Source organism: Mixophyes fleayi, unplaced genomic scaffold, assembly GCF_038048845.1.
Source record: "Mixophyes fleayi isolate aMixFle1 unplaced genomic scaffold, aMixFle1.hap1 Scaffold_1507, whole genome shotgun sequence".
Taxonomy (NCBI): Eukaryota; Metazoa; Chordata; class Amphibia; order Anura; family Limnodynastidae; genus Mixophyes; species Mixophyes fleayi.
In genome coordinates this window covers 108,529-123,582 of record NW_027445956.1, presented here as the reverse complement: position 1 = coordinate 123,582, position 15,054 = coordinate 108,529, and the positions used below count along the sequence as shown (strand labels likewise).

At 47.8% G+C, this 15,054-nt stretch overlaps 5 protein-coding genes across 7 annotated transcripts; 2 read left to right on the top strand and 3 right to left on the bottom strand.

The window, feature by feature from the left end:
* Positions 1-401: 401 nt before the first annotated feature.
* Positions 402-713, bottom strand: LOC142114786 (histone H4). The gene has a single exon (XM_075194066.1). It carries the CDS (start codon positions 711-713, stop codon positions 402-404), a length of 312 nt encoding a protein of 103 aa, XP_075050167.1.
* A 1,070-nt stretch (positions 714-1,783) lies between these two features.
* LOC142114801 (histone H1-like) lies at positions 1,784-2,516 on the top strand. 3 transcript variants are annotated; one of them, XM_075194090.1, is made up of 2 exons: positions 1,784-2,362; positions 2,426-2,516. In XM_075194090.1, the coding sequence occupies exons 1-2, from the start codon at positions 1,784-1,786 to the stop codon at positions 2,462-2,464; spliced, it is 618 nt and encodes a 205-aa protein (XP_075050191.1). In that variant the 3' UTR covers positions 2,465-2,516. The 3 variants fall into 3 exon arrangements, with proteins under 3 accessions (XP_075050191.1, XP_075050190.1, XP_075050189.1); XM_075194089.1 differs by having other exon boundaries at positions 2,411-2,516; XM_075194088.1 differs by having other exon boundaries at positions 1,784-2,516.
* A 398-nt stretch (positions 2,517-2,914) lies between these two features.
* Positions 2,915-3,436, bottom strand: LOC142114793 (histone H2A type 1-like). The gene has a single exon (XM_075194072.1). It carries the CDS (start codon positions 3,357-3,359, stop codon positions 2,967-2,969), a length of 393 nt encoding a protein of 130 aa, XP_075050173.1. The 5' UTR covers positions 3,360-3,436; the 3' UTR covers positions 2,915-2,966.
* A 199-nt stretch (positions 3,437-3,635) lies between these two features.
* On the top strand, positions 3,636-4,088 carry LOC142114815 (histone H2B 1.1). Its single transcript, XM_075194102.1, has one exon. It carries the CDS (start codon positions 3,661-3,663, stop codon positions 4,039-4,041), a length of 381 nt encoding a protein of 126 aa, XP_075050203.1. The 5' UTR covers positions 3,636-3,660; the 3' UTR covers positions 4,042-4,088.
* Positions 4,089-4,550: 462 nt separating this feature from the next.
* LOC142114814 (histone H3) lies at positions 4,551-5,015 on the bottom strand. Its single transcript, XM_075194101.1, has one exon. The coding sequence runs from the start codon at positions 5,011-5,013 to the stop codon at positions 4,603-4,605; it is 411 nt and encodes a 136-aa protein (XP_075050202.1). The 5' UTR covers positions 5,014-5,015; the 3' UTR covers positions 4,551-4,602.
* Positions 5,016-15,054: the final 10,039 nt, after the last annotated feature.

Below are 15,054 nucleotides of genomic sequence, written 5' to 3'. Positions count from 1 at the left end.
TATTGTTCAAATCGTGAGTTGCACCGTTTAATGTTTTACACAGACTGCAATACCACTGGTCACATTTACTCAGCAAAGGTATCTGTGCAAGATGTAATTATTATATAATCTGGTATGCTTTACAATCGTGCATTGTTACCAGCAGGACGCGATAGTCTCTTATTAACAAACTTTTCTAAGGCAACACTGACACGCAGCGATCACCTTTGCATATGTTTCAAATAGCTAATCGTGTATCCTCGAGGATACAAAAGTTAAACAGATCACCGATATATAGTGGGGAGAATTCCACACATTCTACCGAGTACTAGGGCAATATTACAGCTCTCTAATGGAAGAGATGGGCGGCCCTGAAAAGGACCTTTGTGTGTGTAATGAAATTAGACGAGAGGAGTCAGTGCTCAGCCTCCGAATCCATACAGAGTACGGCCCTGTCTCTTCAGAGCATAGACCACATCCATAGCGGTGACAGTCTTCCGCTTGGCGTGCTCAGTGTAGGTGACGGCGTCCCGGATGACGTTCTCCAGGAAAACCTTCAGCACCCCACGGGTCTCTTCATAAATGAGGCCAGAAATACGCTTTACACCTCCTCTACGAGCCAGGCGGCGGATCGCGGGCTTTGTGATACCCTGGATATTATCCCGCAAGACTTTCCTGTGCCTCTTGGCGCCTCCTTTTCCGAGTCCTTTACCGCCTTTCCCTCTGCCAGACATGTTCAAAGGTAATCTTCTTTCCGTCTACAACAAACGAACTAAGTTACACGCTAGACAAGCTGTCCTTTTATACAGGAGAGGCGGACCTGATTGGGAACTTGAGGGAAATAGGGGAGGAGCACCAAGCAACAGGTTCCTGAGTCATACCAACACTGCCAGTTTTCAGGCCGTTGTAGTACAATTATATTTTGGTCCTGTAATGTCAATCAGGGCGACCTTTTGTTGTTAGAACGCAGAACGTAGATGTGTTCGGTTAACTCAGTATATGTTTCTGTTTTCTGAGCTCTCAGGCTGGGAATAAAGCGCTGCTTGCACTTTCACTCACTTTCTGTACCAGTCTGTGACCATTTATTCAGCGGCGGTGGCTGCATTCTGCATGCTCCGTGTTCAAACTGCCGTGTGACCATCCTTTCAGTGTTGTCTGGTAGGAGACTGTCGCAAATGTTAAATCGGGAATAGTGATTACTGGACATATTCAGAGCTGACGATTGTGGTGCATGACTGTATGCCTGTCAGTATGGAACATCTGTGTAACGTGACAGTCTCACAGGAGTCTGAAGGTTTAAAAAGGTAGAAATAAGACGTGAGAAGTGAAACATGACATAAAAGGAGAAGTAGGAAGGTTTACTCTGCTCAGTCACTGGGGGATCCGGGAGCTTTCTTTGGGCGCATCCACGTATTTGATCATAAGTTAAGATACAGAGAGGAGATTTAGGGAGATGGGGGTGTTGGGTGTATTTTCAGTGTATTTGCCCGGGGTTCCTCAATATAAAAAGTCTACACACGACGAAAGGGCGTCACAATGTGCTGATGAAATAAAGGACAACGAGCCGGTATTATTACACTTCATATTAAACTCATTTCTTTCAGCCATAGAAACACAAAGCGGGAGCCGACATTCTAGAACGGCGTCCATGAGGATAATGGGCGTGGTAACAATACCCCCGGAATCTGCGCACATGATTGGCTCTTCACCACAGCCAATGGCTTCGCATACCTGGGCTCTATATAACAACTCAGTTGATGATTATCTGCATGTAAAAGTTTTGTTTCTATTTGGTGCACGGAAAATGTCAGAGACAGCTCCCGCCGCAGCGCCCGCTGCTCCAGCAGAGGCCCCCGTCAAGGGAAAGCGTCAGCCGAAGAAAGCAGCTGCAGGAAGCTCCAAGAAGGGCAACAAAACGTCCGGTCCAAGCGTGTCTGAGCAGATTGTTAAATGCGTGTCCGCATCCAAGGAGCGCAGCGGTGTTTCCCTGGCCGCCCTGAAGAAGACCCTCGCTGCTGGAGGTTACGATGTGGAGAAGAATAACAGCCGCCTGAAAGTGGCGCTCAAGAGCTTGGTGACGAAAGAGACCCTGATCCAGGTGAAAGGCAGCGGCGCCTCCGGTTCCTTCAAGCTGAACAAGAAGCAGCTGGAGAGCAAGGATAAGGCAGCTAAGAAGAAGGTGGCGGTGGTTAAACCCAAGAAAGCGGCAGCCAAGAAAGTGCCCAAGTCCCCGAAGAAGTCTCCCAGCGCAGCCAAGAGCCCGAAAAAGGCCAAGAAACCGGCAGCAGCCAAGAAAGCAGTAAAAAGCCCTAAGAAGCCGAAACCTGCTGTGAAACCCAAGAAGGCGGCCAAGAGCCCGGCTAAAAAGGCAGCTAAGCCCAAAGTGGCTAAGAGTCCGGCTAAAAAGGCAGCTAAGCCCAAAGTAGCCAAGAGCCCGGCTAAAAAGGCAGCTAAGCCGAAGAAGGCTGCTCCTAAGAAGAAGTAACTTGGAGCCGCACTCCTGTCAATCACACAAAGGCTCTTTTCAGAGCCACCCACTCGGTCTCGACAGAGCTATATAGTATATATCCCCCTCCACACACACTTTTCTGTTACTCTATGGGGGTGGATGTGTGCGCTATGAAGCTGAGCTCTAGAGTAGCTGTTTCTTTCCGGCGGTGGTGCGAGAAAAGAGATTATAGCCGTATATACTGACTCCTGCCGTCTTATTATAAAGTGTCTGCAGCTTGTTTAAACGTAACGTCAGTGCACCGTGACAGTGCCATATATGGTTCACTTTTGTTTAATAGACGACACCGCCAATCTGGATGGGGGAGTTTAGTTCAACTGTGTCCGTTATCTAACGAGCATTACAATGTAACCTCGTCTAACTCGAGTTAACACACAGCTAAAGCGGGATGTTATAGTCGTGGATCAGCTCTTTAGGGACGGGGTGGGTGGCTCTGAAAAGAGCCTTTGTGTTGTGGGGACAATTATCCAGCAGGAAATTACTTGCTCTTGGTTGGTTTATGGCTCTCGGTTTTCTTGGGCAGTAGGACGGCCTGGATGTTGGGCAGGACTCCTCCTTGGGCGATAGTCACCCCACCGAGTAGCTTGTTGAGCTCTTCATCGTTGCGCACAGCCAGCTGTAGGTGACGGGGGATGATGCGGGTCTTCTTGTTATCACGGGCGGCATTCCCAGCCAGCTCCAGAATCTCAGCAGTCAGGTACTCCAGCACCGCTGCCAGATACACCGGGGCGCCAGCTCCCACACGCTCCGCATAGTTCCCCTTCCTCAGCAGACGGTGAACGCGACCGACCGGGAATTGGAGACCGGCTCGAGATGAGCGAGTCTTGGCCTTAGCACGGGTCTTACCGCCCTGTTTGCCTCTTCCAGACATTTCAACTTATGTGTAAGTCAATCTACAACAATAAGGCTATCTGTCCCGCCTCCGTATATTTATACGCTGTAGGGACAGACACCCTTCTCTCATTGGTCCGCTATCAAATTAGCTAGTGCCGCTCAAGTTCAAACAAACACCAATCCGCAGCAGCGGGTGGGATTTGACATCGCACAACATCCAGTAGTGCACAGAGCAGACTGTGGGTCTCATTTACATGGGCTGCCTATAAATAGAGCGGCTGTGGGAGGTATCAGGAACAGTTTCTGCACATTGTGATTGGGATCGTTTTGTCGCTATAATGCCTGAACCAGCCAAGTCTGCCCCAGCAGCCAAAAAGGGCTCAAAGAAAGCCGTCACCAAGACCCAGAAGAAAGATGGCAAGAAGCGGAGAAAGAGCAGGAAGGAGAGTTATGCTATTTATGTCTACAAGGTGCTGAAGCAGGTCCACCCCGACACCGGCATCTCCTCTAAGGCCATGGGCATCATGAACTCCTTCGTCAACGACATCTTTGAGCGCATTGCTGGAGAAGCTTCCCGCCTGGCTCACTACAACAAGCGCTCCACCATCACCTCCAGGGAGATCCAGACCGCCGTACGTCTGCTGCTGCCCGGAGAGCTGGCCAAGCACGCCGTGTCCGAGGGCACCAAGGCCGTCACCAAATACACCAGCGCCAAATAATTCACCCGTGATATCCTGAGACCACAAAGGCTCTTTTCAGAGCCACCCACCTTCTCTCTGATCGGGCTGTATTCACATTCCCTGTAAGTCATGGATAACAGGTTTTCCTATACTGTACCACCACCATCCCCTGTACGAATGTTTATTACAATACATACAATTCTACCAGCCAACGTTCTAAATAAGCCGACTTCAATTTAATATTTTGTCTGTCTTGCAGTATCTATTTAACGGCTTGTAGAATGAATCCGCTCTCGCCCATTGGGTAACCCAGACGTACTTTAGTTACTCTAGGAATCAGTATAGACCCAGGCAATGTTTCGTCCTGCACCGAAGGGAGAACTGTTGTTAAAATGAATTTTAGGGACGTTACAGTAACACTTAAAAAAACGGGATAACTTTTAAAACAGGTTTTAGATCTCAACATGTATAAAGCACCCGCCCCTCCCAGGTCATATAATGTCGGAAAGCTGGGTAGATGGGAGGATACAGCTCGTTCGAATGCGCATTTGGTGGCTCTGAAAAGAGCCTTTGTGCTGTGTACGTAGGAGGGACGAGTATCTATGCTCTCTCCCCTCGGATCCTGCGGGCCAGCTGGATGTCTTTGGGCATGATGGTCACTCTCTTGGCGTGGATGGCGCACAGGTTGGTGTCCTCGAAGAGCCCCACCAGATAAGCCTCGCTGGCCTCTTGCAGAGCCATGACTGCTGAGCTCTGGAAGCGCAGGTCGGTCTTGAAGTCCTGGGCGATCTCACGTACTAAGCGCTGGAAGGGCAACTTGCGGATCAGCAGCTCGGTGGACTTCTGGTAGCGGCGGATCTCTCGCAGAGCAACAGTGCCGGGACGGTAGCGGTGAGGCTTCTTCACGCCGCCAGTAGCTGGGGCGCTTTTCCTGGCAGCTTTGGTCGCCAGCTGCTTGCGGGGAGCTTTCCCGCCGGTGGACTTGCGAGCGGTTTGCTTAGTTCTAGCCATTATTCAAAATTATAATGAATATTAAAGACGGCAGCTTAACAATCCTATTTATACATAGCGCTGCACGATGATTGGATGAGTTAAGCATTCCCCCCTCCTTTGATTGGCTTAAAATAAACTGTGGACTATTTCAAATTAACCCGCCAGTAGTAACGTACTTCCCAGATCAACGGTATACTAAGTCTTATTAGCAACTCGGGAATGAATTTGAGCGGGAAAGCATTACTTTGTTTCCACGCAGCGTTCAAACAGATGTTATATTTACTGTGTGGGAAAAACAGCCACCATTAACCCCATGCTCACCACCAGTTATTGGGATCCGCCGATCATTTGTTGCCACCGAACAGCCAGAAATTGCAGTCAACACTTTCTTCACATTTTAGTTTTTTCTTATTTTTATTGGTATTCTCTTAAAACTAAGCCGATATCAATCCATCACACAAGTACCCAGCAGCATCAATAAAGGTCCAGTACCCGTTGGAGTCCCCCTGTTCTCTGAAATATGCCAGTCACACTTCTCCAAAATGCTCCACGTGTATAGTATAACCATGTATGTCACCGTGCCATTAGAATATGGTCTCTCAGGGTTATATCATAGGACAAAAGGTTTCCCTTTCTGAGGCAGGTGATAGCTTGGCAAATAAGGTTGCTTTTGGGCCAGTCAGTAAGCTGGCAACAAACATGGGCTATGCGTTACCCTGGTATCCTCACAGATGCCAAGCAATATAGAGCAGACAGATTACCTTTTATCCAGAGACACATAAAATAACACAACTTAAGTTTTCACATGTAACATAATTTGTGGGCAGTGTTAGAGCACAGTTACAATCTTTTTGTTCCTTTTTAAGCTAAACTGTGGTCATCATAAACACGCACAACTCTTTGTTCCCTCATGCTCCCCTCCCCTTCTCATATACCCCTCCTCCACTCCATGCAGTCCTTCCATTCCCTCTCCTTTATCTACCCTCTGTCTCTCACCATGGGGTATATTTAAGAAAGCATGATAGTGCTCTTACCGGCAAATTAAGCTTCCTGGGTGTCCTCCGCAAATTTATGAAAGGTGCATTGCAGCAGATATCGTGGATATCTGCTGCTTTGCACTCATCTTCGTTTTTAGGAGTAGTTGACATTCAACAGTATGGTGACTGCTCCCAGCTCAAATCTAACAAGTTCCGAAAAAATCCAATGCTGTCATCTCTGCTCCGAAGAGCAGAGCTGGGCAGCGCATGTGTGGAGGGATCACAGGATCCCTCCCTGTCACTTACAGCTCTATCTCTGCAACGATAGTTGCAGAGACAGAGCAGGGATCTCTGTGCGCATGTGCAGTTCTTCGAAATGCACATGCGCAATTGAAGGATGAAGAGAACGAGGAGTAGATCCGGAGACAGCGCTTCCGAAGAGGGGGGGTAAGTATGATTTTTTTGTAATCACAGAAACAGCAGTTTTTCGAAACAGCTGTTCCTATGATCTGTTGTTCATAAATTTGAGAAATAGTTCAATCCTTATCCATGCGATAAGGATTGATAACTATTTCTCACTTTTGCCGATGATTGATAAATGCGCCCCATGTCTCCTTGCTCAAGTCCTATACCCATCCTCACCCCCAGCTCCCCCCGTCCTACCCTAATCACAACCCACCTCCCCGCTCAAGTAACCCTGCCAATCTCATCCATATCTCCCCACTTCCCTCCCTCGCTTTCTCCTGTGCCCTCTGGAACTGCAGTGTCATGTGCAATAAACTGCCCTCTGTCCGCAACCTCTTCATCTCCATCTCTCTTAGGGGTCTATTATTACCCTACGCTTTTTCAGTATAAACTTTTCAATCCCCATCCCATAGATGCGGATTCAAAAGTTTCTCAAATTTATTAACTCTCCGTTGGTGCCCCCTTTGGTTCCTTCCACTTACCTTGTCTTCCGATCAGCACCTGTAAGACAAGAGAGACAGCACAATGACAGCCCTTCCCAACACCTCTGTTACTTACCCGATCCAGAGGGACCGCTATGGAACTCACCACACCGGACGTTACCTTAGACCGACCACTCTCACGTCCTGAGACGCTGTGCCCCACAGGCCTGCGCCCGCGGCCGTTAAGCCCGTCTTGTCCTGAACTTGGGTGCCCTTCCGGACGGATGGATGGGGTTCTATAAACCGCTCCAGAACTCTTCTTAGTACCTACTTAGGAACCGAGTGTTCCGTACTCTACGTCAGGTCCTAGCGTCCTGCTAAAAGAGTAATTGGTACTCACTTGTTCCGCGCAGGAAACTCAGCTTGACCCGCCTTCTTCGGGTCTTCCAGGCTCTCCAACCGCCGGCGCCTCTTCTCCTGTTTGGCGCTGTCAAAGGCTGCTTTGCGGGGGCGCTCTTAGCCCTTACAAGGGCTCCCCACCGACGATCTCTGCTCCGGCGTCTTGCTTGAAGTCTTCGGGCATCAGGGTAGCTCACAGCCCTTACAAGGGCTGCCTAACGCTTCCGCCGCTGCTGGACGTCTGGACGCGCCGCTGCTGGACGTCTGGACGCGACGTCCTCCTACTTCCCCTCCGCCGCCGCACAGCCCTCGCGTTGGCGCCCGGCGACAGAAAAAGCCGCGGGCACACTGACGATATCAGCCGTTGCCGCGAGCCCTGATTGGCTAGCGGTGGCACCAGTAGTTTGAATGGCCGGAGGCGAGCCAGGATTGGTTCGCCGACCCGGCCGCTGATTGGCCAGCAGCGGGAAGTAAGCCGGGATTGGCTCATTTGCCCGCTGCCACCGGGACCTTTCCAGGGAGGAATGAATACTCACCGCTGGACTGGTGAGTAGCTTTGTCCTGCGCCTCCCTCTCGGCCGCCTTGTCGCCGGGGCACTTCTCCACACTGCTCACCCCTCTTTCAATCCCTTTGCGCATGCTTCGACCGGTGACCTCGGGCATGCGCACAGAAATCCCTGAATGAAGAACATGCGGAAAGTGACATGGAGGGATCATGTGATCCCTTCACACATGCGCTGTGCAGCTCTGCTCTTCTGAGCAGAGCTGTTTTCAGTGAAAGTTTTCAATCATGTTAATGTTCGCCAGCTTCAGATGGCGTATATTAACATGGTTGAAAGCTAAGTTTCGGTCACTGTTGCATAGAGTTACTGAGCACTTCCCATGCACTGTTATGGGGAGTGCTCAGTAAAACGATGAGAGATGCAAAGCAGCAGATATCTGAGATATCTGCAGCGATGCTAGAATAATACATAGTAATTTAGCCGATAATCCTCGAAAACTGTTGTTTTCGAGGATTTACCGCTAAATTAAAAGACGGATAGCTTTGATAAATAGGCCCCTCTACCTTCTAGCCATCACTGAAACTTGGCTCTCTTTTTCCGACACAGCTTCCCCCACTGCTCTCTCCCATGGGGGCATATACTTTAACCCATTCCACCAGACCGGATGACCCTCCAGGAGATGGAGTATTGACATTACCATAACTAGCCATTTTAGTGCCCTGGACGAGACAGGGAACCGGCGCCCCCCATCTAAGTGGGAGTGCCAGTCGTCGAGTGGGCGTGATCAACCTTATGTGGGGGGCGTGGCTAGCGCTTTACAAGTTCTAGACCGCACTGAAGCCCCCTCCCTCCCCATTCTTCTCGGTCTGGCTTTGTAAGGATCTTTATGTAATAAGCCTCCATAGAATCAAAGTACTTTAAATGCAGATATCACATGCTAGCTGTATAAAAATTAATTGGTTATTGAAATAAAACTCACTGAAACAAATTAAAACATAAATGTAACGGTACCATCTGTATCACACTGCCCAATCATCACACTGTGCCCTCCATCACAGTTTCTCCTTTATCACACCGTGCCATGGAGCCATCTTTATCACAGTGGCCCCCTTATCACCACCACCCGAAATGAATTATATATATATATATATATATATATATATATATATATATACATACATACACATATATACACACACATACAATATAAAGAGCCTCCTAGTGTCCGCCATACCTTACAGAGAGCATTCCTGTGACCTCCATACAATACAGAGAGCATTAGTTTGATCACCATACAATACAGAGAGCATTCCTATGACCCCATACTATACAGAGAGCATTCCTATAACCACCATACTATACAGAGAGCATTCCTATGACCGCCATACTATACAGAGAGCATTTCTATGACCACCATACTATACAGAGAGCATTCCTATGACCACCATACAATACAGAGAGCATTCTTATGACTGCAATACAGATAAATACCTCACCTGAAATTAAATCAACTAATTGGCTGGAATAATCATATGACTGGATGGTCGCCACTAACATTACTAAGTGACGCTAGTAAATCAGACAATTCGCTTATACAGTCACATGACCGGACGGTTGCCATCAACATCGTTAGGCGACGTCAGCAAATCAGATTATTGGCTGATGCAGTCCCATGACCGGACGGTTGCTATCAATGTCGCTGAGTGACGTCAGCAATTATGGGAGGATTTTCCCATTTATAAAGCCAATTAACACACATCCCGGCTTGCCTCGAAAAAGCCTCTTAGCGAAACGCGCGTCAACGGACGCTGCGTATGCTACTCATGATAGATTTAGATTGTGAAAGCATTTAAGATTATCTAGAGAGACAACCAACTACTAAGTAGCTATGAAGTGATGCTCATTAGATATAGCGCTTTTTCATTGAAGTAATGTGTGAATGAGAATTCCAAAAAAGTAGCTCTGTATGAATGATATCTATACTAAGGAACAAGTAAATATATACTAGATAGAAAATCAGTCCCTAAAACGTGGAGTGAATGAAGTTTTGAGTATTATATACATGTACCAATGACAATAATTGAGCTATACAAATACTCTAGAAATAGACATTTGGGGGGAAAAACTTTTACTCAATAGTAATGGTTTGATGTGGATTGGATTAACAATTCCCACTGAAACTTTATAAATAAGCAACTTCTTTTGCTGCAGTAATTGAGCAACATTAGCTCTGAATAAATATCACTTGTTCTGAAATACAAAAATACTTCTTACCAAACAGACTTTAAAAAAAGTGGACCTGTAAAGTATAACTAGAAATGGATAACTGAGTTCTATATTTCACTATATTTCAAGGGTCCCGTATAATACGTTCATACCATATATAGTGACTATTGGTACAATATAATATATCACTTATAGGACGTCATGCCGCCAATGACCAAAGGTGGCAGACATCCCAGTTAATCCAATTTGTTCTCTTTAGTACATTTAGAAGTATCAGCTATACTTCAGAGTAGCAGCGCAGCAAGGTATTTTTTCCTGTTTCTACCTTCTTAACAGTACATATTAACCTGGTAAATACAATTCACATTCTATTTTAATATTTCGCTACAGGCCTACGAGAAAACACTCTCCATATAATAAATAAATAATATACTTTTGAATGCAAATTAATAAAGTTATATATTTAAAAAAATTCTGGCCATTAGAGTGCCTCTATTCTAAGACACACTTTTATTTTTCTCCTTTTTTGTCAATTGTTACCTCGCCAGCTGACTGATACTGAGGGCCGCGACTTGCATGTCCCTTGCAGCGAAGTCCATACCTTCTTGCGGTGGTTCCTGGTGAAAACCATGGGCGTGTTAGACTCTGCGCCTAAGTACTCAGTAGCGCCAACTGCTGGCAGGTATCATCAATTCCACCTAGTGATTCTGACAAACGTAGTCTCTCCCTGACCCCTAGTTGGTTTGTGGTTAGGTCCCTGGTGGATCCGCTGGTAACAGTGTAAGAGTGCCCCACCATAGCCTCACAGTTGGAGTTGGTGGGAGGCTGGGTAGTGTCATTACAGGTGACGTTAGGACGCAAGGAGTCAGGAGCTAAGGAGATGAGTGATCAGGTGAGTAAAACACTAAGTCCCCTTTTTCAGAACGGGCTCCCACCTTTTGGTGGGTGGAGTACTTGGGCGGGATTGTTCCTAGGCCCTCGTACTCTCGGCGCCGAAGTATTAGACTAGAGCAAAATAAGGTGTCGGCAGCCGGGGTAGAGTCAGTGTCTCTGACTCGCAGCCGTCACCTCGGACATTGCCCTTTCGTCGAAGGGTAGTAGAGCCTCCAGTTTGTTTCCCCGTGCAAGGGTCGTACCGGTGGCGTGCAGGAGGAGGAGGAGCAAGGCGAGCCTCAGATCATGGGAGGTGGTTTTCCATAGTATTCCCTCGGGATCAGGTGAGTAACTGGGGGTGGGATAGGGGATTGTGCTGCACGCTTTGTACCATTTTTAGCACCCCTTACATTCTTCTCCTGCCCTCCCCTCTCACCCAAATCTAGCTTTCCTAGGTGCAATCTAGATGCTCTTGACCCCACTACTTTCTCCTCCTCTCTCGATCCTCATGCCACCGCGATTCTCCGAGCCTGCAGGAAGTGTCCCGGCCGTCTCCTCGGCGACCGGGTTGTCACTTACTGGTTCGCCCCGTCCGTTTCCTAGACAAGAGTGGGGACGTTGTGAGTGATAGCGCCGCGTCCCAACATTAGGGGCAGCCGGGCGCGTGCGCTAGTACTTGAATTAATTAATTAAACAGCTCCTGGGGCCGATTATCATGCTGTCCTCTGTGTTTTGCCATTGATCAGTCTCTGTATATAAGGCATGGATGGCTTAGCCTCCCTGTCGGTTATAGTTCCAATTTTCTGTGTATTAGCCTGGTGCTGTGCTTGAACAAATATTTCTATTAGGCTTCCTGTGTATGACCTTTGGCTTTGTTCTTGTGGACTTGATTCTTGCCTGTTGCCCTGACCCTTGCTTCATTCCTGGATTATCCTTGTCTGCTGCCAGTCCTGACATCTTGCCTGGCCTTGACCACAATACCTGCTCCTGGACCCAGACCGTGGCCTATCTTTTGACCATGCTAGATTCTACACCCCGTTACTCTACGCTACAGTACGTTCATACACCTGTACAACCGCGAGTATAAGTCCTTGCCTGTACAACCGCGAGTATAAGTCCTGGGGGCAACCAAGTACCTGTGAGCATAACGAGCTCTACTGGAAAGGCGGCTGCTAGAGGTGAAGAACTCTCTACCTGGTTCTACAGGTTGATGACAAGTCGTAGCATTATAACCGGTCAGTGAAGTTCTGGAAGAGTTCGCTTCCATGGATGAAAGCGGGACGAACCCCACTCCAGCCCAAGTTGTTGCAGGCCAGATCCAGACCATATCACAGGTGGTCCAGAACCTAGTTCAGCATTTGTCTGCCCAGGAAGAGGCCACCAGAGCCTCGCAAGCCCAGCAAGGCCTTCCGGGTCCTGCAATGGAGCCCAAATTGAAGCTACAAGACCGCGTCTACGGTGACAAGGCTTCTTTTCACAATTTTAAGGAGAGCTGCAAACTCTACTTTCGCTTGAGACCACGCTTCTCTGGCTCTGAACAGCAAAGAGTTGGCATCATTATCTCCCTGCTCCAGGGTGATCCTCAGTCCTGGGCGTTTAGCCTTGCTTCCACATGCCCTCCACTATAGTCCGTTGATGCATTATTTGATGCCCTGGGGTTGCTTTATGAAGAGCCTGACAGAGCTGCATCGGCTGAATCACATCTCAGGGCACTAAAACGGGGTCACCGCTCTGCTGAGGAATATTGTGCTGAGTTCAGGCGCTGGTCCACAGATAACGAGTGGAATGATCTGGCACTCCGGAGCCAGTTCCGTTTGGGTCTCTCGGAACACATAAAAGACTCCCTGTTGTAATATCCTATTCCTGCTACACTGGAGAGTCTAATGCAATTGGTCATTAAAATTGACCGTAGATTTAAAGAGAGAAAAGCTGAGAGGGATACTACCGTCACCTCATGCTCTTTTTAGACTCCTCCTGCTGCACCTTTTGAAGCTGCTGAGCCCATGCAGCTAAGTGCTTATCGCCTTTCTTCGGAAGAGAAAACCCAGAGACGAACCTTAGCCCGTTGTCTATATTGTGGCAACTGGTGTCATCTCCTCCAAAACTGTGCCAACAAGTCAGACCAGCCGGGAAAAGAACAGGCCTAGAGATGGTGGAAGAGGTTTGTCTAGGTCTGCAGATTATATCTTCCAATAAAGCACTCTTGGTTCCTGCAGTAATTTCCTTTGGTGCACAATCCACATCTGTCTCTGCTTTCCTAGACAGCGGTGCTGCAGGGAATTTTCTGGATCTGGATTTCGCTTGTACTTTGGGATTTCCTGCCATTAAGCTCGAGTCGCCCATCACTGTATGTGGTCTGGATGGTGGTCCTTTACCAGGTGGTAAAATTTGTTCCCAACCACAACTGTTGCCGCTCACAGTGGGGGCGCTACATTCTGAAGTCTTGTCCATTGTTATGAATCCCAGTGCATTCACAAAGTGCAACGGAAGTGTAAGGCTAAGTGTCTTTATTCAGGTAAATATATTAACAAAGATAACTCAAATCCACGGATAACAGGTTCCAAAAGAGACTGTATAGTAAAATGTCAGGAACAAGTATAATAAGTTTACCCCAGTCCAGAAGGCACAAGGCTGTCCAGGAAAGCAGACAGAGTCCAGGGATCAAATAGAGACCAGACAAACAAATCCAAATAGCCAGGCAGAGATCAAGCAAATAGGCGAGGTCCAGAAGTCTTTTCAAAAGGTCAGGGCAACAGGCAAAACAGTGTGGTCCAAGGTACAGGCAAATGATTCAGGGTCTCAGGCAAGCAGGCAAGGTCCAAGGTACAGGCAGGGGTCATACACAGAAGTTCAGTCCAGCAGGTATATACCAAATAGCACAAGAGCAGGTTAGCAGCAGCCAGGAACAAATGGATGAACTGCTCAGAGCACAGCTAGAGGCAGGTACTTAAAACAGTGTACAAGGTGCAGTTCTAATTAGCATCAGACAAGGAGATTAACTCCTTCAGGCATGTTGCAGAGTTCAGGTGCAGGACAGCAGCAGCACCTCTGATGGATTATAGGTACTGCTGCCAGATACAAAACAAAGGCAGTCATAACATACCCCCCCCCCCTTTAAGGAGCGGATTCCAGACGCTCCATACATGCTCCCTTCAGGTTTTTCTCCTCTTCTTTTTCTTTTTATAAGATCTCCCTGGAGACACAATTGGGCTCTTCTCTAATGGAGTACAGAGAAGACCCGATTCTTCAGAAGCAGAAGAATTGTAAAGTTTGTCCACTAACTCTCTAGTATCCTCCACAAATTCAATTTCAGAGTCTGAGTCCCAGCCTAGAGTCGGGATAGGACCTTTTATTTTATCACCCGATGATGATATGCCCAAAAAGCCAGTCACCAAGGTTGGTGTTTGTTGTGACTGAAGTGGCAAAGCAAAGGTTTTTCCATTCTTGTTAACCTTCTCCCTAGGTGACCTAGACTGTCTGATGGAAGACACATTCATAGAGGTCTTATGGACAAGTGCAGGAACTGACGCACAGGCTGGAACGGGCACAGACAAATCGTAATCAAATGACTTGACTGTGGATGGAGTCTACTTCTGACAAACAGTATTAACAGTCCATGGTATTATGAATAATGGGGTCATCTGAATTTAGTAATGAGAAGTCCCAGGTTTGTGGCTCCCCTCTAAAACACATAATAATTGAACCCACTTGGTTAAATTGATCAACAAAATAAACCGGACAATCTTGAAACTGTTTCATGGAAAGTTTGAGTACCATAACAAACTGTTTGATGTCTCCATCAAAGAAGACTGGAGGAGGATCTGATGACTCGGAAAAGGCTTTTGGGCATTCAGGCTCAATAGCAGTCTCTGGAGAGTACCCAGCTTGTGCAGCAGTCTCTGGAGAGTCCTCAACTGGAACGGCAGAGCAGGAGTCCCGACTGGGATGGCAAGTTAGGCACACTTGATGGGAAGCCCGTACTGGGCACAGAACTCTGACTGGATTGCACTGTGAGATGTCTCAGAGCAGACAGCACTATGAGATGCCTCAGAGCAGACAGCACTGTGAGATGCCTCAGAGCAAACAGCACTGTGAGATGCCTCAATGCAGAAAGTACCAAGTGGTAACTCGGGCTGAACCGCATGGACAGTCAACTCGGGCTGAAACGCATGGGCAGGCAACTCGGGCTGGACC

Excerpts from the sequence above, each read along its gene's own strand:
- LOC142114814 (XM_075194101.1), bottom strand. The coding sequence starts at position 5,013 with ATGGCTAGAACTAAGCAAACCGCTCGCAAGTCCACCGGCGGGAAAGCT.
- LOC142114801 (XM_075194088.1), top strand. The coding sequence starts at position 1,784 with ATGTCAGAGACAGCTCCCGCCGCAGCGCCCGCTGCTCCAGCAGAGGCC.
- LOC142114815 (XM_075194102.1), top strand. The coding sequence starts at position 3,661 with ATGCCTGAACCAGCCAAGTCTGCCCCAGCAGCCAAAAAGGGCTCAAAG.
- LOC142114786 (XM_075194066.1), bottom strand. The coding sequence starts at position 713 with ATGTCTGGCAGAGGGAAAGGCGGTAAAGGACTCGGAAAAGGAGGCGCC.
- LOC142114793 (XM_075194072.1), bottom strand. The coding sequence starts at position 3,359 with ATGTCTGGAAGAGGCAAACAGGGCGGTAAGACCCGTGCTAAGGCCAAG.